At 34.5% G+C, this 26,566-nt stretch overlaps 1 protein-coding gene across 2 annotated transcripts in view; it reads left to right on the forward strand.

Moving 5' to 3' along the window:
• LOC121380923 (plastin-3-like) overlaps nucleotides 1–25,919 on the forward strand; it is a 69,647-nt gene extending 43,728 nt beyond the window's left edge. For both annotated transcript variants that reach the window (XM_041509961.1, XM_041509960.1), the window contains exons 6-14: nucleotides 1,960–2,167; nucleotides 3,811–3,999; nucleotides 4,521–4,595; nucleotides 5,527–5,737; nucleotides 7,403–7,579; nucleotides 15,704–15,805; nucleotides 16,407–16,522; nucleotides 19,056–19,190; nucleotides 19,964–25,919. In XM_041509961.1, the coding sequence (XP_041365895.1) occupies nucleotides 1,960–2,167; nucleotides 3,811–3,999; nucleotides 4,521–4,595; nucleotides 5,527–5,737; nucleotides 7,403–7,579; nucleotides 15,704–15,805; nucleotides 16,407–16,522; nucleotides 19,056–19,190; nucleotides 19,964–20,146 (1,396 nt within the window). In that variant the 3' untranslated portion in view covers nucleotides 20,147–25,919. The remainder of the gene's footprint in view (nucleotides 1–1,959; nucleotides 2,168–3,810; nucleotides 4,000–4,520; nucleotides 4,596–5,526; nucleotides 5,738–7,402; nucleotides 7,580–15,703; nucleotides 15,806–16,406; nucleotides 16,523–19,055; nucleotides 19,191–19,963) is intronic.
• The last annotated feature ends 647 nt before the right edge of the window (nucleotides 25,920–26,566 follow it).

Consider the following 26,566-nt stretch of genomic DNA (forward strand, 5'->3'; position numbering starts at 1 on the left):
TGTCTGTGGGATGGTGCATATAAAAGATCCCTTGCTGCTAATTGAAAAGGGTAGCCCATGAAGTGGCGACAGCAGGTTTCCTCTCTCAATATCTCTGTGGTCCTTAACCATATGTCTGACGCCATATAACCATAAATACAATGTTTTGAGTGCGATTGGGGGCCCGACTCGGGACAGGAAATTCCTACATACTAAAAATAATTTTACGATTTAGATTATTAATCCAAAAAGAATAAAGGCGGAAATGGGGGTTTAAATTTTTTATTGCACCTTTAAAAAATAAAATCTATAATAATTATACTAGACTAAATTAAAAAATTTAAATATAAAAATGGTGCAATTTTTGATGGGCTGATCTAAATAATTATGTATTAAATTTTCAGGCACACTACTCACTTAAATTTAGGTCCCAAGGAGGTTAGAAGGAAAGGTTGGTCCAAGCTGCACAGGAAATGTTAATTAATTAGTTTTTAGAAAGAATTGCCAATCATATCAGGAACATTGGTGTGACCCCATGAGGGCCGGGGAAGAGGGGAGGTCAGATCCTACCCTAATCCTAAGGCCAAACCGCCTACACCCTATGGCCCCAAAAAGCTCCTATCTTCCGACATCCCATCAACCCCACTCCCTACCATGTCCAGCCACAGTTCAGTCCAATCTTGGCAATCTTATTTAGATGAATGGAAGTTTAGGAGAACGTCCAGGATTGGTGTCACTCATGTCTTGGTAACAGGTTTCTGCTTTCACTCTTTAGTGTTGTGAGTAATTCATTCAGCACTAGGTTTCTTCAACTATATACTGGTAGTATTGCATTCTGTTACAGTTTGACACCCAATAGCCGATGCTGTGGTTGTCGTTAAACATTCATTCATTCATTCATTCATTCATTCATTCATTCATTCCATTGTGTTACGGTTATCTGAGAGGAAGTGGTTCATACGATTGAAAGCAACAGATGCAGTAACAACAACAATCTTGTAATAGCTGGCATTGGAAATGCCGTTGATTAACATTCTTTTGTTTCCCCTGTGTTGTTTTGTAGACAATTAATCTAAGTGCTATGAGCTAATAATTAAATTCCCATTACATTCAGTACACTATAATGTCATCCGATTGGTCCAGACGTAGCCACAGTAGTTTGTTCATTTCTCGCACGTTAAAATTATGCTGTCAGGGTATGTCATCTGATGACATCATTTTATATAGGCAAGTTGTCTTATTGAGCATTACTGTTTGTGGACCAAATAAAGTATGAACTTTTAGTGTTGATATGAGCAAATATGATTCAAATTTAATTATAACTATTGTCGGTTATTTCTTTTATGTTCATCTAGGTATGAAACAAACAAAAATGTCCGCAGACTTATGTGAGAACAGCTTCACCAATTCACAGTTTGCGGATGATTTATTTTGTTCATACCCTGATGAATATAAAAGAAATAACCGACAATACCTAAATAAAGGAATAACTCAACATCTACAGCCTAATTAAGTAGCAGGAGGTAATGGAAGGAAGGAAGGAAATGTTTTATTTAACGACGCACTCAACACATTTTATTTACAGTTATATGGCGTCAGACATATGGTTAAGGACCACACAGATACTGAGAGAGGAAACCCTCTGTCGACACTTCATGGGTTACTCTTTTCAATTAGCAGCAAGGGATCTTTTATATGCACCATCCCATAGACAGGATAGCACATACCACGGCCTTTGATTTACCAGTCATGGTGCACTGGCTGGAGCGAGAAATAGCCCAATGGGCCCACTGACAGGGATCGATCGAAAACCGACCGCGCATCAAGCAAGTGCTTTACCACTGGGCTACGTCTCACCCTTCAGTATGATTTGTGATAATCCGGTTCATGCACAGCTTTTGATTTCTATCTTACAGTATTATACAACTGTAGAATGCGGACAATTTGAAATGACAAACAATCCTCTTTTTTTTTTTTTAGCAAACTAATCAACCAAGCAGCCCCAAACACAATTGACGAGCGGACGATCAACAAGTCAAACCTGAGTGTGTACAAGAAACATGAGAACCTGATGTTGGCGCTCAACTCCGCGTCCTCCATCGGCTGCAGTATAGTGAACATCGGTGCTGATGATTTACACCAGGGGAAACCTCACTTGGTGCTAGGCCTTCTGTGGCAGATCATCAGGGTAAGAGTAATAGAATCTGTCAACCTTGTGAGGTACAGATTATAAGACTCCATCATATGTGGGATAGAAAAAGTACACCTTCGGTGGTGCAAATTTTGACCTGGGACGAAAGCTTTCTGAGTCCCATGATCGAAATTTTCTCCACCGAGGGTGTACTTTTTCTATCCCACATGACTGCATATGATAGTCTTTTTCTCTCATTCATTCAGTAAATAAACCATTATTTTACACGAATAGACAAAGATGGCTGAACAAGTAACTTTTTTATTTGATCAGTTTATCTTAAAAATAAACTACACTATCATATTTATTATGTTTGTTTCACGATTTAACACTACAAATTAACGAGAGAGCTTTTATAATTCAGGTTTTAATAACAAAATATTAATTTTAAAATGTGTCTGATGATGTCACATCATGATCTCACATTAATATGATGTCATATTTTACCAATGACGCCATCTTAAATGAGTGCGCATGATATCCTTTGTAGGATAGAAATTTCTTACATGGCTTTCTTTCATGGGATAGCTCTGTTCTATTTACCTGAGAAAAGGTAATTCCAACCCAAGGGACAAAATGTAACAACTTAACCCTAAATATGAAGTTAAAAAGTATTAATTTAAAAAACAAAACGTTTTTTGAAAAGGATGATTCAACGTGAAGTGGCAACTTGGGGAACAAGTAATTCAACAGAATTGTGAAAACAATTAGTTATGATGTGGGTAATTGTAGAACCTGAGTTGTGACATGAAGCGTATTTAGAAATCGACTAGCCATGGAGGGTCAGATAGATTTATGTAGCACTGTGCAAAAGCTGCCTAATTCAGTCAAGTGGACAATAAAGTCATTGAGGGAATAACAACATCTTTGGTTTTAAATGACATTTAGCTGTATTAAATCCACAGTAACCTACCTCAAACATAAAATGAGAATATTTTATCTACTAATTAACCAGAGAAAATGTTACATTGAAGGGAAAAAACCCCAGAATATATGTTAACAATGAAGGAGAAATGGGTATTCTGTCAATGGTTTTTAATAGTTGCTTAAACTAAAAAAAAATTAAAAAATTAAGTCATCTTGACTTTATTTTCTTGCTCATATCCAGTGAGGGTTGAAACATTAAGTGAATTGTTTTTCGATGACAGCGACATGACAGTGATTAGTGATAAAGAAGTTGGGCTAGTGGCTTTAAACAACCTGATTGAGCCATTAAACACTGATTTTGAGTGGGACCCGGTACCGCGATGAAAACCCATGTACCTTCAAGCTTTAATTCTGATTGCTTAGCCTATATCACCGAGGCTGGTACTAAATCCGAGTTTGTAAAACAATCACCGGCCTCGGTGGTGTTGTGATTAAGCCATCGAACATAAGGCTGGTAGGTACTGGGATCAAAGCCAGGTACCGGCTCCCACCCAGAGTGAGTTTTAGTGATTTAACGGGTATGTGCAAGACCACAAAGAACTTGCCCACTGTCCTGGACAGACAGCCCAGATAGCTGAGGTGTGCCCAGGACAGCATGCTTGAACCTTAATTGAATATAAATATGGAAATAAGTATAAATAAATGAAGTTAACAATACATCAATCAGTAATTTCTGCAGTTCTGATTTTGTTTGCTTTCTTTCTTTCTTGTAGATTGGTTTGCTAAGCGACATAGATCTTCAACATCACCCTGGCTTGGTTCGACTGCTCATGGAAGGGGAGACGATCGAGGATCTTAGAAAGTTGTCCCCCGAGCAGATTCTTCTCCGGTGGGTCAACTATCACCTGGCCAATGCCCCAGAGACAGACCGACAGATCAGCAATTTCTCCGAAGACATAAAGGTAAGTGGAAAGCTTTGTTTTCTTTTTCCATTTTGAGGAATCGACAAATGTGTCTTAATATTCCATAAATCTATCTGCTATTAAGAATTTTTACTTTAAAATTTTGATTGTATATGCACCTGTTGGCAGAGAACATTTTGTTCAGTATCACGTCGCAATTAGCTGTGTAAGTTTCAGGGATAGCTACACAATTTTAAAACATTAAACAGTAGTTGCTAATCAATTTTCAATTCACTAGAAATATTACTAATCAAGATTTTAAAAACAAAATGTCGGGGTAATTTGATTTTTTACTACAATTGTATATTAAGTAAATGTAATAGTACATCTATTTTTATGTTTTTATTGTTTTTGTTGGCTATAAAAGATGAGGTTTTTTCTACAGAAATATTGAGATTATATCCAACAGCTATAAAGATTTTTAGTGTTTTTATTGAATTGTTTTAAGTAAATCTACCTACAAAAAAGTTTTGTTTTTGTTTTCTACTGAAATGTTGATCTTAAATGTGTTGATGTTCCAGGATTCCGAGGCTTACACCTATCTGTTGCACCAAATAGCACCGCGAGAAAAAGGTGTCCACACTAATGCCATGGTGGTAAGGCCAGGACTGTTCTTCTCCCTCTAACAAACGGTGGTAGTCTATGCAAAAGCTCATTATAATTATGGGTTATTATGTTCTGTCCAGTTGTTAAAAATTCTGTCTTTTTATGTTGTCTTTTTGGGTTTTTTTTTTTTTGCCTTTCTTCTTTTTTTCTTTTTCTTTTTCTTCTTTTTTCTCCCACTGCCCCCTTTCCTTTTTCTCCTTTGACGTCCATCTCATTTCTTCCCAATCTGGCAGCAGCTCCTATCTTTCAACTTCTTTTGCTGTTCACCTCTACATCCCAGTCCTTGTCTCTCCAACCACAACATGTACTTGTTTCTAGTGGCTCTGCATGCCACGTACCTACCATTTCCCATCAGCTTTAGTTGTGTGCTTAGTCTGACCACTTAGGAGTGTTCAGTAGTTTCTTCTGGGATTGTTAAGAGGCACTTGTAACTACCTACTATACACCACTACTACTAATGGTTGTCAGTCCTGTTATACATTGTTTTCTCTAGAGGGGTGAAAACCTTCAATATTTTTCTGGAATGTTTAATACTATCCAAACACTGTTCCTGTCCTTGTATTTCTCTGGTTTCTGCTGAGCCGTTTTACTATCACTTTATTCATAATTGGAGCAGTATTTTATTTTTTTAAAGTTTTATTGATAAAATGTTTTTTTTGTGGGTTTTTTTTACATATTATTTATTAATATTCCATGAGGCAGGCTGTTTAAGAATTGACTGCAATTATTTTGGGGTTTATGTAAGTATGAACCGAAAAAACGATGTGCACCATATATGAGTCAAAATAACAATATGTCAGACTCCAAATGGGCCGCTACTTAGTTTAAGTTCTGCTGAGGAACCATTAAATAAATACTTCTTTCGTTTCTTTTCCTGTGATTTTGTTTCAGTTTGTACATAAATATTTTTCTTCTTTTCAGGAACAAGAATTAGAAAGCAGAGCTGAACTGATGTTGCAGGAATCAGAAAAACTTGATTGTCGATCTTTCATTGGACCCAAGGATGTGGTGAAAGGCAACCAGAAACTGAACCTTGCGTTCGTTGCCAATCTGTTTAACAATTACCCAGCCCTGGAGAAACCCGATGATTATGCCGAGATGGATATCATCGAGGAGACGAGGGAGGAGAAAAGTAAACCATTGTTATTCTCTTCTTAATGGACGTTCTCATTGTGTGATCAGTCGTGGTGTCAGTAAGAATTTTTAGCACCATAAGAAATACGATAAACGTAGTCCAGAAAACCCATTCATTGCAAACAAAAATGTGATCGCAAATGATTCATCAGTTAACAGGAAATCCTCAGAACATGACCGATATGAGACCTGACCTATCTTTCGAGGGCTAAAAGCTCAGTGGTAGTGCACTCAACTTAAGTATGATAGGTTATAGGATCAATTCTCCTCACTACCCTTTGGTATTTCCCCACTGTCTCAGCCAGTGTCACTTATTGTTTTTTTACCATCGGTGGGCTCATTGAGCTATTTCTTGTTCCAGCCACAGCACCATGACTGGTAATTCAAAGACCATGGTATGTGCTATCTTGTTTGTGGGGGTCGGGAGCATCACTGGCAGCACTTTTGTGTCACTGGATAAAAGTTACTGCCGTCAATAAAACACCTCAGCAGCAGCAAAATGAATATAATCTGGTATTCATTATCTGCCATTGTTTAAAAACTTTACATTTGAAATATGTCTGCATGCAACAAACTAACCTTTTCAGTCATATTTATTCAAAATTGCCGTGTGTGAAACAGCCCATAGACGGCAAATTCTTAAATTCGAGTTCTCTGGTGTCGTTAAACAAATCAACCTTTTTAATGTTTGTCATGCTATTTTCCTGCAGCTTATCGGAACTAGATGACCAGTCTGGGTGTAAAGCCGTTTGTCTTGTATCTGTACCTGTTAAACAAATAACCTTTTTAATGTTTGTCATGCTATTTTCCTGCAGCTTATCGGAACTAGATGACCAGTCTGGGTGTAAAGCCGTTTGTCTTGTACCTGTACCTGTTAAACAAATCAACCTTTTTAATGTTTGTCATGCTATTTTCCTGCAGCTTATCGGAACTGGATGACCAGACTGGGTGTAAAGCCATTTGTCTTGTATCTGTACCTGTTAAACAAATCAACCTTTTTAATGTTTGTCATGCTATTTTCCTGCAGCTTATCGGAACTGGATGACCAGTCTGGGTGTAAAGCCGTTTGTCTTGTACCTGTACCTGTTAAACAAATCAACCTTTTTAATGTTTGTCATGCTATTTTCCTGCAGCTTATCGGAACTGGATGACCAGACTGGGTGTAAAGCCATTTGTCTTGTATCTGTACCTGTTAAACAAATCAACCTTTTTAATGTTTGTCATGCTATTTTCCTGCAGCTTATCGGAACTGGATGAACAGTCTGGGTGTAAAGCCGTTTGTCTTGTATCTGTACCTGTTAAACAAATCAACCTTTTTAATGTTTGTCATGCTATTTTCCTGCAGCTTATCGGAACTGGATGACCAGACTGGGTGTAAAGCCATTTGTCTTGTACCTGTACCTGTTAAACAAATCAACCTTTTTAATGTTTGTCATGCTATTTTCCTGCAGCTTATCGGAACTGGATGACCAGACTGGGTGTAAAGCCGTTTGTCTTGTATCTGTACCTGTTAAACAAATCAACCTTTTTAATGTTTGTCATGCTATTTTCCTGCAGCTTATCGGAACTGGATGAACAGTCTGGGTGTGAAGCCGTTTGTCTTGTATCTGTACCTGTTAAACAAATCAACCTTTTTAATGTTTGTCATGCTATTTTCCTGCAGCTTATCGGAACTGGATGAACAGTCTGGGCGTGAAGCCGTTTGTCTCGTACCTGTACAGCGACCTCCAGGACGGCCTCATCATCTTTCAACTGTTCGAGATAATCAAACCAGGCTCCGTCAACTGGTCGAGGGTCATCCAGAAATTCAGCAAAATCAAAGCCAACTTCCAGAAACTGGGTCAGTGCAATGGTGTCTAATAGATTAATGCATTTGTAAAATTGAAACTGGGTCAGTGCAGTGGTGTCTGATAGCTTAATACAGTTGTAAAATTGAAACTGGGTCAGTGCAATGGTGTCTAATAGCTTAATACAGTTGTAAAATTGAAACTGGGTCAGTGCAATGGTGTCTGATAGCTTAATACAGTTGTAAAATTGAAACTGGGTCAGTGTGCAGTGGTGTCTGATAGCTTAATACAGTTGTAAAATTGAAACTGGGTCAGTGCAGTGGTGTCTAATAGCTTAATACAGTTTAAACTGGGTCAGTGCAGTGGTGTCTAATAGCTTAATACAGTTTAAACTGGGTCAGTGCAGTGGTGTCTAATAGCTTAATACAGTTGTAAAATTGAAACTAGGTCAGTGCATTGGTGTCTTAATAGCTTAATAGTTGTAAAATTGAAACTGGGTCAGTGCATTGGTGTCTAATAGCTTAATACAGTTGAAACTGGGTCATTGCAGTGGTGTCTAATAGCTTAATACAGTTGTAAAATTGAAACTGGGTCAGTGCAATGGTGTCTAATAGCTTAATACAGTTGTAAAATTGAAACTGGGTCAGTGCAATGGTGTCTGATAGCTTAATACAGTTGTAACATTAAAACTGGGTCAGTGTGCAGTGGTGTCTGATAGCTTAATACAGTTGTAAAATTGAAACTGGGTCAGTGCAGTGGTGTCTAATAGCTTAATACAGTTTAAACTGGGTCAGTGCAGTGGTGTCTAATAGCTTAATACAGTTGTAAAATTGAAACTGGGTCAGTGCATTGGTGTCTAATAGCTTAATAGTTGTAAAATTGAAACTGGGTTAGTGCATTGGTGTCTAATAGCTTAATACAGTTGAAACTGGGTCAGTGCAGTGGTGTCTAATAGCTTAATACAGTTGTAAAATTGAAACTGGGTCAGTGCAATGGTGTCTAATAGCTTAATACAGTTGTAAAATTGAAACTAGGTCAGTGCAATGGTGTCTAATAGCTTAATACAGTTGTAAAATTGAAACTGGGTCAGTGCATTGGTGTCTAATAGCTTAATAGTTGTAAAATTGAAACTGGGTCAGTGCAGTGGTGTCTAATAGCTTAATACAGTTGAAACTGGGTCAGTGCAGTGGTGTCTAATAGCTTAATACAGTTGTAAAATTAAAACTGGGTCAGTGCAATGGTGTCTAATAGCTTAATACAGTTGTAAAATTGAAACTGAGATAGTGCAATGGTGTCTAATAGCTTAATACAGTTGTAAAATTAAAACTGAGTCAGTGCAGTGGTGTCTAATAGATTAATACAGTTGTAAAGTTGAAACTGGGTCAGTGCAATGGTGTCTAATAGCTTAATACAGTTGAAACTGGGTCAGTGCAGTGGTGTCTAATAGATTAATACAGTTGTAAAATTGAAACTGGGTCAGTGCATTGGTATCTAATAGCTTAATAGTTGTAAAATTGAAACTGGGTCAGTGCAATGGTGTCTAATAGCTTAATACAGTTGTAAAATTGAAACTGGGTCAGTGCAATGGTGTCTAATAGCTTAATACAGTTGTAAAATTGAAACTGGGTCAGTGCATTGGTGTCTAATAGCTAAATAGTTGTAAAATTGAAACTGGGTCAGTGCAATGGTGTCTAATAGCTTAATACAGTTGAAACTGGGTCAGTGCAGTGGTGTCTAATAGATTAATACAGTTGTAAAATTAAAACTGGGTCAGTGCAGTGGTGTCTAATAGCTTAATACAGTTGTAAAATTGAAACTAGGTCAGTGCAATGGTGTCTAATAGCTTAATACAGTTGTAAAATTGAAACTGGGTCAGTGCAATGGTGTCTAATAGCTTAATACAGTTGTAAAATTGAAACTGGGTCAGTGCATTGGTGTCTAATAGCTTAATAGTTGTAAAATTGAAACTGGGTCAGTGCAGTGGTGTCTAATAGCTTAATACAGTTGTAAAGTTGAAACTGGGTCAGTGCAATGGTGTCTAATAGCTTAATACAGTTGAAACTGGGTCAGTGCAGTGGTGTCTAATAGATTAATACAGTTGTAAAATTGAAACTGGGTCAGTGCAATGGTGTCTAATAGATTAATACAGTTGTAAAATTGAAACTGGGTCAGTGCAGTGGTGTCTAATAGCTTAATACAGTTGTAAAATTAAAACTGAGTCAGTGCAGTGGTGTCTAATAGATTAATACAGTTGTAAAATTAAAACTGAGTCAGTGCAGTGGTGTCTGATAGCTTAATACAGTTGTAAAATTGAAACTGGGTCAGTGCAGTGGTGTCTGATAGCTTAATACAGTTGTAAAATTGAAACTGGGTTAGTGCAGTGGTGTCTAATAGCTTAATACAGTTTAAACTGGGTCAGTGCAGTGGTGTCTAATAGCTTAATACAGTTGTAAAATTGAAACTGGGTCAGTGCATTGGTGTCTAATAGCTTAATAGTTGTAAAATTGAAACTGGGTTAGTGCATTGGTGTCTAATAGCTTAATACAGTTGAAACTGGGTCAGTGCAGTGGTGTCTAATAGCTTAATACAGTTGTAAAATTGAAACTGGGTCAGTGCAATGGTGTCTAATAGCTTAATACAGTTGTAAAATTGAAACTAGGTCAGTGCAATGGTGTCTAATAGCTTAATACAGTTGTAAAATTGAAACTGGGTCAGTGCATTGGTGTCTAATAGCTTAATAGTTGTAAAATTGAAACTGGGTCAGTGCAGTGGTGTCTAATAGCTTAATACAGTTGAAACTGGGTCAGTGCAGTGGTGTCTAATAGCTTAATACAGTTGTAAAATTAAAACTGGGTCAGTGCAATGGTGTCTAATAGCTTAATACAGTTGTAAAATTGAAACTGGGTCAGTGCATTGGTGTCTAATAGCTTAATAGTTGTAAAATTGAAACTGGGTTAGTGCATTGGTGTCTAATAGCTTAATACAGTTGAAACTGGGTCAGTGCAGTGGTGTCTAATAGCTTAATACAGTTGTAAAATTGAAACTGGGTCAGTGCAATGGTGTCTAATAGCTTAATACAGTTGTAAAATTGAAACTAGGTCAGTGCAATGGTGTCTAATAGCTTAATACAGTTGTAAAATTGAAACTGGGTCAGTGCATTGGTGTCTAATAGCTTAATAGTTGTAAAATTGAAACTGGGTCAGTGCAGTGGTGTCTAATAGCTTAATACAGTTTAAACTGGGTCAGTGCAGTGGTGTCTAATAGCTTAATACAGTTGTAAAATTGAAACTGGGTCAGTGCATTGGTGTCTAATAGCTTAATAGTTGTAAAATTGAAACTGGGTTAGTGCATTGGTGTCTAATAGCTTAATACAGTTGAAACTGGGTCAGTGCAGTGGTGTCTAATAGCTTAATACAGTTGTAAAATTGAAACTGGGTCAGTGCAATGGTGTCTAATAGCTTAATACAGTTGTAAAATTGAAACTAGGTCAGTGCAATGGTGTCTAATAGCTTAATACAGTTGTAAAATTGAAACTGGGTCAGTGCATTGGTGTCTAATAGCTTAATAGTTGTAAAATTGAAACTGGGTCAGTGCAGTGGTGTCTAATAGCTTAATACAGTTGAAACTGGGTCAGTGCAGTGGTGTCTAATAGCTTAATACAGTTGTAAAATTAAAACTGGGTCAGTGCAATGGTGTCTAATAGCTTAATACAGTTGTAAAATTGAAACTGGGTCAGTGCATTGGTGTCTAATAGCTTAATAGTTGTAAAATTGAAACTGGGTTAGTGCATTGGTGTCTAATAGCTTAATACAGTTGAAACTGGGTCAGTGCAGTGGTGTCTAATAGCTTAATACAGTTGTAAAATTGAAACTGGGTCAGTGCAATGGTGTCTAATAGCTTAATACAGTTGTAAAATTGAAACTAGGTCAGTGCAATGGTGTCTAATAGCTTAATACAGTTGTAAAATTGAAACTGGGTCAGTGCATTGGTGTCTAATAGCTTAATAGTTGTAAAATTGAAACTGGGTCAGTGCAGTGGTGTCTAATAGCTTAATACAGTTGAAACTGGGTCAGTGCAGTGGTGTCTAATAGCTTAATACAGTTGTAAAATTAAAACTGGGTCAGTGCAATGGTGTCTAATAGCTTAATACAGTTGTAAAATTGAAACTGAGATAGTGCAATGGTGTCTAATAGCTTAATACAGTTGTAAAATTAAAACTGAGTCAGTGCAGTGGTGTCTAATAGATTAATACAGTTGTAAAGTTGAAACTGGGTCAGTGCAATGGTGTCTAATAGCTTAATACAGTTGAAACTGGGTCAGTGCAGTGGTGTCTAATACATTAATACTTGTAAAATTGATTAATACAGTTGTAAAATTGAAACTGGGTCAGTGCATTGGTATCTAATAGCTTAATAGTTGTAAAATTGAAACTGGGTCAGTGCAATGGTGTCTAATAGCTTAATACAGTTGTAAAATTGAAACTGGGTCAGTGCAATGGTGTCTAATAGCTTAATACAGTTGTAAAATTGAAACTGGGTCAGTGCATTGGTGTCTAATAGCTAAATAGTTGTAAAATTGAAACTGGGTCAGTGCAATGGTGTCTAATAGCTTAATACAGTTGAAACTGGGTCAGTGCAGTGGTGTCTAATAGCTTAATACAGTTGTAAAATTGAAACTGGGTCAGTGCAGTGGTGTCTAATAGCTTAATACAGTTGTAAAATTGAAACTAGGTCAGTGCAATGGTGTCTAATAGCTTAATACAGTTGTAAAATTGAAACTGGGTCAGTGCATTGGTGTCTAATAGCTTAATAGTTGTAAAATTGAAACTGGGTCAGTGCAGTGGTGTCTAATATCTTAATACAGTTGTAAAGTTGAAACTGGGTCAGTGCAATGGTGTCTAATAGCTTAATACAGTTGAAACTGGGTCAGTGCAGTGGTGTCTAATAGATTAATACAGTTGTAAAATTGAAACTGGGTCAGTGCAGTGGTGTCTAATAGCTTAATACAGTTGTAAAATTAAAACTGAGTCAGTGCAGTGGTGTCTAATAGATTAATACAGTTGTAAAATTAAAACTGAGTCAGTGCAGTGGTGTCTGATAGCTTAATACAGTTGTAAAATTGAAACTGGGTCAGTGCAGTGGTGTCTAATAGCTTAATACAGTTTAAACTGGGTCAGTGCAGTGGTGTCTAATAGCTTAATACAGTTGTAAAATTGAAACTGGGTCAGTGCATTGGTGTCTAATAGCTTAATAGTTGTAAAATTGAAACTGGGTTAGTGCATTGGTGTCTAATAGCTTAATACAGTTGAAACTGGGTCAGTGCAGTGGTGTCTAATAGCTTAATACAGTTGTAAAATTGAAACTGGGTCAGTGCAGTGGTGTCTAATAGCTTAATACAGTTGTAAAATTGAAACTAGGTCAGTGCAATGGTGTCTAATAGCTTAATACAGTTGTAAAATTGAAACTGGGTCAGTGCATTGGTGTCTAATAGCTTAATAGTTGTAAAATTGAAACTGGGTCAGTGCAGTGGTGTCTAATAGCTTAATACAGTTGAAACTGGGTCAGTGCAGTGGTGTCTAATAGCTTAATACAGTTGTAAAATTAAAACTGGGTCAGTGCAATGGTGTCTAATAGCTTAATACAGTTGTAAAATTGAAACTGAGATAGTGCAATGGTGTCTAATAGCTTAATACAGTTGTAAAATTAAATTGAAACTGAGATAGTGCAATGGTGTCTAATAGCTTAATACAGTTGTAAAATTAAAACTGAGTCAGTGCAGTGGTGTCTAATAGATTAATACAGTTGTAAAGTTGAAACTGGGTCAGTGCAGTGGTGTCTAATAGCTTAATACAGTTGAAACTGGGTCAGTGCAGTGGTGTCTAATAGATTAATACAGTTGTAAAATTGAAACTGGGTCAGTGCATTGGTATCTAATAGCTTAATAGTTGTAAAATTGAAACTGGGTCAGTGCAATGGTGTCTAATAGCTTAATACAGTTGTAAAATTGAAACTGGGTCATTGCAATGGTGTCTAATAGCTTAATACAGTTGTAAAATTGAAACTGGGTCAGTGCATTGGTGTCTAATAGCTAAATAGTTGTAAAATTGAAACTGGGTCAGTGCAGTGGTGTCTAATAGATTAATACAGTTGTAAAGTTGAAACTGGGTCAGTGCAGTGGTGTCTAATAGATTAATACAGTTGTAAAATTAAAACTGGGTCAGTGCAGTGGTGTCTAATAGCTTAATACAGTTGTAAAATTGAAACTGGGTCAGTGCAATGGTGTCTAATAGCTTAATACAGTTGTAAAATTGAAACTAGGTCAGTGCAATGGTGTCTAATAGCTTAATACAGTTGTAAAATTGAAACTGGGTCAGTGCATTGGTGTCTAATAGCTTAATAGTTGTAAAATTGAAACTGGGTCAGTGCAGTGGTGTCTAATAGCTTAATACAGTTGTAAAGTTGAAACTGGGTCAGTGCAATGGTGTCTAATAGCTTAATACAGTTGAAACTGGGTCAGTGCAGTGGTGTCTAATAGATTAATACAGTTGTAAAATTGAAACTGGGTCAGTGCAATGGTGTCTAATAGATTAATACAGTTGTAAAATTGAAACTGGGTCAGTGCAGTGGTGTCTAATAGCTTAATACAGTTGTAAAATTGAAACTGGGTCAGTGCAGTGGTGTCTAATAGATTAATACAGTTGTAAAATTAAAACTGAGTCAGTGCAGTGGTGTCTGATAGCTTAATACAGTTGTAAAATTGAAACTGGGTCAGTGCAGTGGTGTCTGATAGCTTAATACAGTTGTAAAATTGAAACTGGGTCAATGCAGTGGTGTCTAATAGCTTAATACAGTTTAAACTGGGTCAGTGCAGTGGTGTCTAATAGCTTAATACAGTTGTAAAATTGAAACTGGGTCAGTGCATTGGTGTCTAATAGCTTAATAGTTGTAAAATTGAAACTGGGTTAGTGCATTGGTGTCTAATAGCTTAATACAGTTGAAACTGGGTCAGTGCAGTGGTGTCTAATAGCTTAATACAGTTGTAAAATTGAAACTGGGTCAGTGCAATGGTGTCTAATAGCTTAATACAGTTGTAAAATTGAAACTAGGTCAGTGCAATGGTGTCTAATAGTTTAATACAGTTGTAAAATTGAAACTGGGTCAGTGCATTGGTGTCTAATAGCTTAATAGTTGTAAAATTGAAACTGGGTCAGTGCAGTGGTGTCTAATAGCTTAATACAGTTGAAACTGGGTCAGTGCAGTGGTGTCTAATAGCTTAATACAGTTGTAAAATTAAAACTGGGTCAGTGCAGTGGTGTCTAATAGCTTAATACAGTTGTTAAATTGAAACTGGGTCAGTGCAATGGTGTCTAATAGCTTAATACAGTTGTAAAATTGAAACTGGGTCAGTGCAATGGTGTCTAATAGCTTAATACAGTTGTAAAATTGAAACTGGGTCAGTGCATTGGTGTCTAATAGCTTAATAGTTGTAAAATTGAAACTGGGTCAGTGCAGTGGTGTCTAATAGCTTAATACAGTTGTAAAGTTGAAACTGGGTCAGTGCAATGGTGTCTAATAGCTTAATACAGTTGAAACTGGGTCAGTGCAGTGGTGTCTAATAGCTTAATACAGTTGAAACTGGGTCAGTGCAGTGGTGTCTAATAGATTAATACAGTTGTAAAATTGAAACTGGGTCAGTGCAATGGTGTCTAATAGATTAATACAGTTGTAAAATTGAAACTGGGTCAGTGCAGTGGTGTCTAATAGCTTAATACAGTTGTAAAATTAAAACTGAGTCAGTGCAGTGGTGTCTAATAGATTAATACAGTTGTAAAATTAAAACTGAGTCAGTGCAGTGATGTCTGATAACTTAATACTTTTGTAAAATTAAAACTGAGTCAGTGCAATAGTGTCTAATAGCTTAATACAGTTGTAAAATTAAAACTGAGTCATTGCATTAGTTTCTTAAAGCTTAATATGTCACTTGCTAATATTCTTGACAAATAATAATTTCAATTTGAACAGAAACTTCATACAAAATGGAAGCTTGTTTCGTGTGTATGTAGGCTTGACTTAATGAAGTAAGGGTATAGACTGGAAATTTTGTTTTTGAAGTTCTGTATATAGAATGTATGCCAATATGTAAATTGGTTTTTTTATCGTATTTTTCTTATCTTTCAGAAAACTGTAATTATGCAGTTGAGCTTGCCAAGGCTTTTGGGTTTTCCCTTGTTGGCATTGGAGGAACGGACATTCTCGAAGGGAATCCAACGCTAACACTTGGTAATACACAGTATAACCTGGATTTGATATTTTTTTAAAACGTCTTGTATTTTAAAAAATTTAGAATTGAGTTGAACTGATCAATATGATGGGCACATTTTACAGACACAGTTTCTCAATTTTGTGTTACCTTTTTGATGGCATTGACTATATATCTTTAGCTAAACTAGATTTTTGTTTTATTTGTGTTAGAGTTTGTCTTAACTCAGTAGTAAAGTGCTCCGTGGGCTATTTCTCGTAGTTGGTGCACAACTGGTATATCAAAAGCCATGATATATGCTATCCTGTCTGTGGGATGGTGCATATAAAAGATCCCTTGTTACTAATTGAAAAATGTAGCAGGTTTCCTCTCTTAAGATTTTGTCAAAATTACCAAATGTTTGACATTCATAAGCCAATGATTGATAAATCTGTGTGTTCTAGTGGTGGTGTTAAACAAAAACAAACTTTTACCTCGTTTGTTTACTTCAGCACTAATCTGGCAGCTGATGCGAGCGTGTACTCTACACATTCTTTACCTCGTTTGTTTACTTCAGCACTAATCTGGCAGCTGATGCGAGCGTATACTCTACACATTCTTTACCTCGTTTGTTTACTTCAGCACTAATCTGGCAGCTGATGCGAGCGTATACTCTACACATTCTTGCCAAGTTGGCAGCTGGTGGCGACAAGACTATGATTCTAGAGCAGGACATTCTAGAATGGGCAAACACTATGGTGAGATATAAAATGCTTGCATGGTGTCGGCTATATAACATCATTCTGTATGTGCTTATGAAGAATGTACAAGAGATCATTTAGATTGTGCATTGTTTGTGCAAGTAGACGTTTTCATAACCCATTTTTCATTCATGCATTCAATTTAAGACTTTTTTTTTTACTTTTTTTTTATATGTTTAAAATGGGTTACCCAAGTTTCTTTTAGGTAAGCCACAAATGTTAATATTACACAAATTTACAATTCTTAGAGGTTTTAAGGTTGTAAAGATGAGAGCAGTCCAATTTGTTGGGTTTTTTCTTTTTCTTTTTATATGTTTAAAATGGGTTACCTAAGTTTCTTTTAGGTAAGCCACAAATGTTAATATTACACAAATTTACAATTCTCAGAGGTTTTAAGGTTGCAAAGATGAGAGCAGTCCAATTTGTTGGGTTTTTTGTTTTTCTTTTCTAGCTTGCAAGGGTGGGATGTAGCCCAGTGATAAAGCACTTGCCTGATTTGTGGTCGGTCTAGGATCGATCCCCATCGGTAGGCCCACTGGGCTATTTCTCATCCCAGCCAGTGCCTCACGACTATATCAAAGGCGTTCATATGTGCTATTCTGCCTGTGGGATGGTGCATATAAAAGATTCCTTGCTATTAAAGTGCTGTGCCAGACCATACACTAAAATTTCAAATTCCACAATTAAATGCTTTCTTAATTCATTGCAATAATATTTTACACCGATATGTAAATCAATAATTACGAAAATGCCCCATAAAAGTATTAAAACATCACTTCCGTAGAACACTAAAAACAATGAAAACAATGAAAATGGTCGTGGAGACAGCTTACCACTAATTTACAACTTTTATTCTTGGTTTGTTCTTTAGCTTTTCGTGCGAATTATTTTGCTACTCTGTATGTTCTAATACTTGTGATGTAGTAGAAAAGACGATAAATAACTCTTGAATTCTACTAGTCAAGTGGACCCGATATCGATAATTTTAAGAAAAAAAAAAAAAAAGAGTTTTAGTCCGTCCCATCCCTCTATGAAGATGTTTTTTTGTGTGAATAATTTCAGTTTAGTTGACGTAAAAAAAAAAAAAAAGTAAAAGTATTTTGGAAATAACAAAACTACTATTTTTTGTGTTCAGTTGTGAAAACAGTCTGCTCAGAAATAAATAACTTATTTTAATTTTAAAAAATAAACAAAAATGACTTTTAGTCCGTCCCATCCATCTATGAAGATGTTTTTTTGTGTGAATTAGTTGACGTAAAAAAAAAGTAAAAGTGTTTTGGAAATAACAAAACAATACTATTTTTTTGTGTGCAGTTGTGAAAACAGTCTGCTCAGAAATAAATAACTTATAGCACATTCCATAGTATGAAAAAAGATTTTCTCTGTGGGAGGTATAGTAAAATTAATTTAATGTATTTATAGTCTGTTTTACAGGGAACGCCTTTTTTCATACTATGGAATTTACAAGTCATTTATTTCTTAGCCGATTGTTTTCTAAGATGCATACAAAATTAGCTTTTTTTTCCTTTTTACAAAAAAACCCTACATTTTTGTAGGATGGGACGGACTAGGCTATAGATATATACTTGTCTGTACTTTATTGTTTTAATGTCCTCAAACTGTAAAGAAAAATCTCACAAATGAACGAGATGCAAACGACAACAAATCGGATCTCGATGATTGCACGAACCGTGCATGAGAAAACAAACTGACCGGAGTTGAAAGCATAACGCAATTTGGGACATTGACGATATGCACCCCAAGGTCATTTCGGTGTGGATGGCGTCGGCTTGTTATCATTTGTTTTGTGTCGCAGAAAAATTGCTGGTACGGCATCTTTTTTTAAAAGCCATAACACATGATATTCCTATATCTCGCTTAAGCCGACAAGCCAGTTCTGACGAATCGATACTAAAGTGTCTGTTGTCGCCACGGTCTCCGGCATTTTCTTCCTGTCCAGTATTTCCACGTTGTTTTAATCAAATTCACACACAGCTTTCTCACAGTAACATTACTAGGAAATGCGTGAAGACTAAATTTATCGGCTTTTGTATTGCTACAGCCACCAACAACACGCCATTTAACCATAATAAACACAAAAGAAGCAATGAACAATGACACTGACTATCGAAAGGAGTTCCCTTCGTGACGTCACGGATCAAATCTTACGGAAATTCCCAAAACGAATTCAGCTGGTTCTGTTTTTCAGAGGAATATTTTTAAATGGAAAATATACAGTATCTAATTTTTTTTTTTTTTTTTTTTAAATTTCTAATTTTCTAAACATATTAAATAATATCTTGATTGATATAGCTCAATACATCATACATCTGGCACAGCACTTTAATGGAAAAATGTAGTCTGTCCAATAGCCAATGATTAATAAATCAATGTGCTCTAGTGGTGTCATTAAACAAAACAAGTTTTAACTTTCTTATCTTTGTGGTCTTTAATCATATATCCAATGCTACTGAACTGTAATTAAAATGTATTGAGTGCGCCATTTTATAAAACATTCCTTTATTTATAGCTGGCAGGAAAGAGTAAAATAAACAGCTTCAGTGATCCTAACTTGTCTGATGGAGTCATCATACTGAACCTCATCGACAAGCTCAAACCGGGCTGTGTCAACTTTGACCTCGTTAAAAAGGCAACCACTGTGGAGGTGAGTGAATAATACATCATTATAGAATAGAAACAAACTAGTATTGTAAACATACAAATTATTACATGAGTGCCTACGTTTTTAATCAGTCTGTGGAGGTGAGTGAATAATACATCATTATAGAATAGAAACAAACTAGTATTGTAAACATACAAATTACTACATGAGTGCCTATGTTTTTAATCAGTCTGTGGAGGTGAGTGAATAATACATCATTATAGAATAGAAACAAACTAGTATTGTGAACATACAAATTATTACATGAGTGCCTACGTTTTTAATCAATCTGTCGAGACTATTAAGAATGAAGTTTGTAATTCTAATAAACTTAATCCAAAATGATAAATGACTTTAAGAGTCACAAAGTGACATTTTGCCGTTATAAACCCGTTCATAAAGGGTCATTCTCCTTATGCGATTTGTCGCACTGACTGGTTGCATACAATTTGTCATGAGAAATAGGACATGTTTTAACTGGTACGCCTTCAACACAATTTGACGTATTCGACTTGTATCATTCCAATTTAGGTGTCCTCACAGTAAGATTGGATCATATGCAACAAGTCGTTTCGCAAATCATATTATGAGAACGCCACTTAAGGACTGACTTTATTTATGTGATAAGAATATTTAAACAATTATAACTTAATGATTGCATTAAAACCTAAATTCATTCCCTTTGTATGGACACATTTGAGAAAACTCCATAGGAATCTTATATGTCATCATTTGTAAATAACTAAATATTTTTAAAAATTTCTTTTGTATTTCAGGATAAACAGAAGAATGCCAAATATGCCATTAACCTTTCCTGGAAGCTCGGTGCTAGAGTGTACGCCTTGCCGGAAGACATCGTAGAGTCTAAACCCAAAATGATCATGACAATGTTCGCGTGTCTGATGACACGAGACCCGAAGTACATGGGAAACAACATGACGGGCGGACTGACCAAATAGAGACTCTTACCTAACTGCTGCTTGCTAACATACATCACCACAGCTTTCTACGCTGATACCTGTTTTTTGCATCACATTGTTGACTTATTTTCGAACTACAATCGCAACTTTGTGGAAAAATCAATCAGTTTGGCTTTTGTAATAAGAGAATATATGACATATATATATATATATATATATATATATATATATATATATATATATATATATATATTGTGACATTAAAATACATTTTGTGTAGTTGTTAACCATTAGAAAAGCCTTGTAGTTAAGTATGTAATAGTACTTTTGAAAACAGCCGAGTTGGTTGATTTTCAACTCAGTTGATTTGAGATTTTTTTATTTTTTTTATTTTTTTTTAAATTATATGAGACATCAAATAATGATTAACTGTTGATATATTTAGAACTAATTAATACATTATATTACACTGACAGAAATAATTCAATAATGTTTAAAATACCTAATATATTAACTTTGTGTTCCGACAATATTAACTGATTAGTAATTTGGGTTTTTTCAACTGTAGGTTAATTTATAAAACCGTAATCATATTGTAACTTACAAAAACATAAACCGTGTATTAAATTAAATGTATATTATATGAAAAATTAGTTTCTTACTTTAAAAAAAAGGTTTTGTGAATCTTCTTGCATATTTGCAAAAGTAGTCCAATCATTTTTATATTATACATAAAATAATTTTATTTTATTGAATGAAATGCAATTCAGATAATCACAAAAGAGGTTAAATTTAGAAATATTGCAAGCGTTCATCTTTAGAGTAATTGTTAAAAAAAAAGAAAAATTCAAAACGATGAGTTCTGTTTTGCCAGTTTTAATATTGTGAAACATACTGTTAAATTTAAACTTAATATTTTTGTGAATGTGTAGCTCATTACATTGTCATAAACTGGATTTTTTTTTCATTCCTTAGTTGAGATGCTTGATGCAAAGCACAAATTTTAGTAGCTAAGCCGATCATGTTTTATTCTTCAACCTCAACTAATACACTGTAGAACTGTTAAAAGTATTGTTATCGACTTATACAGTATCATGTATAGTTTTAATTCGTTTGCATATCCATTTAGCAGAGAGTGCATAATTGGACCAGCTATTAACTTTTTATAGCGTCATTAAAGTATGTGCCTAAGAACGTGTAGAGTAGATGTGTACATAGTATGGGCTTTTGGAACAAACAAACAGAAAGAAAAGGGCTATTTGTTTAGAATCTGATTGTCAAATGCCTTTAAAGAAGAGGAACAGAACTTTTGTTATGTTTTGTTACAATTATTTTTATATACGCGATTTGCCCCCACTTTTCTGGGATGTATATGAAAGAATATATGTATACAGAATTTAGTGTGTTTTCTTTTGTCAAATGAGTAGTTATAACATTGTAGGATCATATGTGACACAGGCTTACAAATTGAGGAAATTATGATTTCTAGATTTAACAAATTATTATATTGTAGGATCATATGAGACACTATCTTGGAAATTGATCAAATGAGGAGTTGGAAATGTTTTTGATACAAGAAGTTATAACATTGTAGGATCATAATATGTAATACAGGCTTGGAAATTTGTAAAATGAAGAGTTAAAAAGTTTTTAGATACAATAAAATTGCTAAAATGAGAAGTTACAAAGCTTTTGTATACAATACAATTAGTAAAATAAAGAGAAAGTTCCTGGATACGATAAAATTGGTAAGATGTTGAGTTGGAAAGTTTTAGATCCAATAAAATTGGTAAAATGAGAAGTTACAAAGTTTTTGTATACAATATAATTGGTAAAATGAGAAGTTACAAAGTTTTTGTATACAATAAAATTGGTAAAATGAGAAGTTACAAAGTTTTTGTATACAATAAAATTGGTAAAATGAAGAGTTGGAAAGTTCCTGGACAATAAAATTGATAAAATGAAGAGTTATAATAATTGTGGCTTGTAAATGATATATTTTTAGGATTGGCTTGAGGCTTTGTTAGTTTGGTTGTGTTTTTGGAGCAGTGTAAAACAAGCTGTTTAGACTAGTGACACTGGCTCTTGGAGCACTTGGGGTGCTGTAATTTACTTGCTTTGTTCACATCATAGTCACCATATAATGTCTACATCGTTCAGATTTATTTGCCTTGCAGCTAGGGATTTTCTTTATAACATCGTCCATTATCACAAAACCAAGAAAAATAAGATAAATGTGTTTAAGAAATGATAAATATATTTTTAAAATTACACAGATTTTATGAAGAGTTGTAGAATTATTCGTCCTAGTCATGGTATAATGTCTGTATCTTTGGGATTATTTGCCTTGCATTTAGGAATTTGTTTTTATAGCAGAGTCTTGTTAGCACAAAACCAAAAATAAATTAACAAATATGCTTAAGAAATGGAAAAAAACATATTTTAAAAATTAGTAGTGATTCTATGAAGAGTTGTAGAATTATTCCTGTTTTTGCTTAATTATTAAGTTTCATATTTTATTTAAAATCATTATTTAGCATTGACACATTGTTTTTAAAACATAATTTTTTTTAATAGATTGTATTTGCTACTAGTAAGTAAAATTTCTTACTAATATTTATTAAATTAACGAGGTTTTTGTTTATATGATGAAGCTTTACAAAATGAAAGCCCCAATGTTTATTACTGCAGGCTTGTAGTGCTACATACATGGCAGTTAATTGAACTACTATTACAGCATCAAGTTTTCAAGTTTGACTTCATGTGTAATGACGACAAGTTGAGTGCTTATTTGTGATTTCATGGTGAAATGTGCAGCAAACCCCCTCAGAGATAAATTCATCAAATAAATGCTTGTCATTCAGAAATGGACATGGTTAACATACTGAATAGCTTATTCTGTAGGATTAAAATCTAATGACCAAGGTAATTCTTTTTTTTTATATAGTTTTCTCATCTTGTCTTTTTTTCTTTTTAGTGATGTAAAGCTGTATTAAAAAAAAAAAAAAAAATTAAATATAAATAATCTGGGTGAAAGTGAGTCTCCTTGTCTTAAACATCTTTTCTGTTACCAAGAAAGGAGTTAAGATCAAAGTGTAAACTTAGCAACATATCAGAACTTAACAAACCACTGTTTAGTTTGCAGGAAAGATTAAAAGGTTTGTAGAAATAATATTTTATACTGAAAAGCTTGAGCAAGTGTTAACCTTTTTGTAAACTGTATAAATTAATAAATTAGTATATTTACTTTGCATGTTACCTTTTATATAATATATTGAATTGTTTTGTTTGTTAACAGTATTTTAGGGACAACTTTGGTAGCTAAGATTTTATTTAACCATTTTTATTACCATCACAACGCGAGTATTTGTTTTGTGGAAAGGCTTGACAGTATAAATCACAGCTTCAGTTATAGAAAATTAATTTAAATATATTTTTGAATTATTTCTTTAAACATTTTGATAAATTCAATTACTACTTGTTTAATTTGTGGTCGATAATTTGCCAATTGTCATTCCATATACTTTTGAATGTTATGTTGGTTTATAAATATTTTTACGGATAATTTAACAAAAGTGACATTTCATTTTGAAATATTTTCTTTATGGTTTTGTTGATAATTTGTTACTTTGTGGGTCCAATATTGACATGAGAATTGTTACATCCTTACTTTGCAAAATATGTTGATGATTTTTAATTCAGAGAGATCTTTGGTGTGTTTCTGTTGGAAACTAGTTTATTTATCAAATACATGTACTAATGTGAACAATGAAGGAGGCCAATGTGTTGTCAGATGCTTGAGAATAATTCTGGTGACTAGTTAGGATAGAAAACCGTGCTCTAAATTAATATGCACTGTTAGCTTATTTGTGCCTTTAAAATAAATATGTACAAGGAACGAAATTGTATTACAATATGAAAACGTTTCCACACCCACACGTCAAACATGTCTTGTTTGTTATTTAACTACAATAATGTGACGATAATCTCTTCATACTGTGTTAATTTGTAAGGCTTACTCCCATTTGCTCGAATTCCCAATTGGTCGAACTGCTAAAACAACAACATATATGGTTCAGTGGTCTTACTGACATGCATGTTACCTCAGTCATTATAATGAACTGTTCCAGATTATTTGGAAACCGATTATTATTGTATAGATGGTATAAATATCGCTTAACACATAAAGTATGCAAATATCGAAATAATCCATGTAGTGAATGTCTGTAATTTATTAAAATGAAAATTAATTAATAAAAATTTGTATAAACAGTTTTATTCACAAGAGGTCATGGAGAAACTATGAAAATATGTTTATATACGGCAGCCCGTTTATGTACATTGGCAAATAAACCATTGTGCGTCTATAATCAAAACTTGTATAAACATGAAGAGGCCATGTTCATTACATACACAGGTAATCAGGTAGTGGTTATATAACAGACGAGTACTTATTTTTCCACCAAGTGGCATTTCGACCAATTGGGAAAATGGGACACCATTTTTAATATACCAATATTCCTGGCCTTTACTATGAGTATTTTTTACTTACATTTTGCTTAAAGTTTGAGAAATAATTATACATTTAAGTAATTTCAATGCATTGACATAAATGTATCAATACTGAATACAATTTTTGCATTTTGCAGTTTCATTTGAATTCATAAAATTTCTGTTAGCTTACTATTTACATAAACTACAAAAATCAGTTAACTCATGGTTAATTGTGATAACTGTTGGGGTTTTTTTTGGAGGGGTTTCACATGACAATGTTTTTATAAAACCTGTTTTGACTGTCTTGTACGTGACTGTCTAATGTACGAGTCTAGCGATGTGACTCTGTGGCTATTTTCTAGCAGAAACACAGGAACCGTTATGCAATTTTTGAGTACCTTAACCAGAGCTTGAAAGATGTATGCAGTGTTGTATTTATATTAATATCAAGACTTTTGAAAGGAAGATTAAATTTTTTATATAGAGGTCATTATTTATATTTTACAGTAATTTCTAATACAGACTTTAGTTGTTAGTAAAAAAATATCACACTCCTCCAAATAGTTGGTACTAATAGTTAAAGTGCATTTGTTCCAAACGAGGGGCATAGTGTTCCATACCCTGCGGATTGATTTGACAACCTGAGGCACAATCAGTCTCAAAAACAAGTCTTAATATCTTATTTATTTCAGCCTCAAATATTTCTATGCAGATTTGTAATAAAAACAAATATTAATTTTCATTGCAATGTCCTTTTGTTTTTGTTTTTTAAAAGAGACTGTTTCATTTGTGTTTGATAATATTTTGATCTTTTAGTTTCTATGTAAGTGATCCACATTCCAGATGTTTACAGAGCATTATTGCCGATGATTACTCGACAGCTATCAAAACATTAAATCGTACTTAAGACTGTTTTGTGTATGTTTTGTTTTCATTTCCTACAATATTTAGATGTGGTGATATATCGTTAATTTCCACACTGAACTGAATAATTGAATCAGTGAATTCAATCTTAAAAGAAACATCAATTATTTATTGTTTGAATTTTATATCAATAAAAATGACTTATATTTTTAAGAATGCTACCTTTTTCGTTGGATAAATTCTTATTGCTATGGAATAAGGTGTTATGTTGATCAGAATTAACGTTACCTACAAAAGTAAATAGAATGAGTGTTATGTTAAAAAAAAACCTCAAAACAATGAATAGGCTGGACAGTGTTCATTTTTGTATCAATATTTAAACCACTAGGTATGTGCTTGGTACACAATGACAGTTGAGAAGTTGTGATTTTCTAATAAAATCTGTGAATAACAACGAAGACTTGTTTTATATTGCATTTGATCTAATATTTCATATACTTGATCAAGACATTAATTGCAGGGCTCAAAAAAAGAAAGAAAGAAATATTTTATTTAAGGACACACTCTACATATTTTATGGCGTCAAACATGTTTAAGGACGACACTGATATTGAGAGAGGAAACCTGCTGTCACCACTTCAAGGACTACTCTTTATGATTAGCAGCAAGGGATCTTTTATATGCATCATCCCACAGTCAGGGTAGCCTTTGATATACCAGTGGTAGTGCACTGGCTGGAACGAGAAATAGCCCAATGGGCCCACTGATGGGGATCGATTCCAGACCGACTGCACATCAAGCGAGCGCTGTACCACTGGACTACATCCTGCCCCTGCAGGGCTTCAGTTTAACAACAGCCATGTGGTAAATGGCTGCAGTGCCCTAATCCTATTGCTCCTATGCCCTGAATATTAAACTGGTCGTGCCATATTTTATGTTAGTATTTGGTCATCAAACTTCAAGTGACTTCTGAAAGTTGTTTTATTACAAAAACATGAAACTTTTCACTTATTTATTTTGAATGCTTGCTGTGGTATTATATTTAGACACTTGATGAGGTTGCCATGTTATCCCTCTTTCTGGCTGTATGCCTCTTCCCTC

The sequence above is a fragment of the Gigantopelta aegis genome, chromosome 9 (genome assembly GCF_016097555.1).
Source record: "Gigantopelta aegis isolate Gae_Host chromosome 9, Gae_host_genome, whole genome shotgun sequence".
NCBI classification, from domain to species: domain Eukaryota; kingdom Metazoa; phylum Mollusca; class Gastropoda; order Neomphalida; family Peltospiridae; genus Gigantopelta; species Gigantopelta aegis.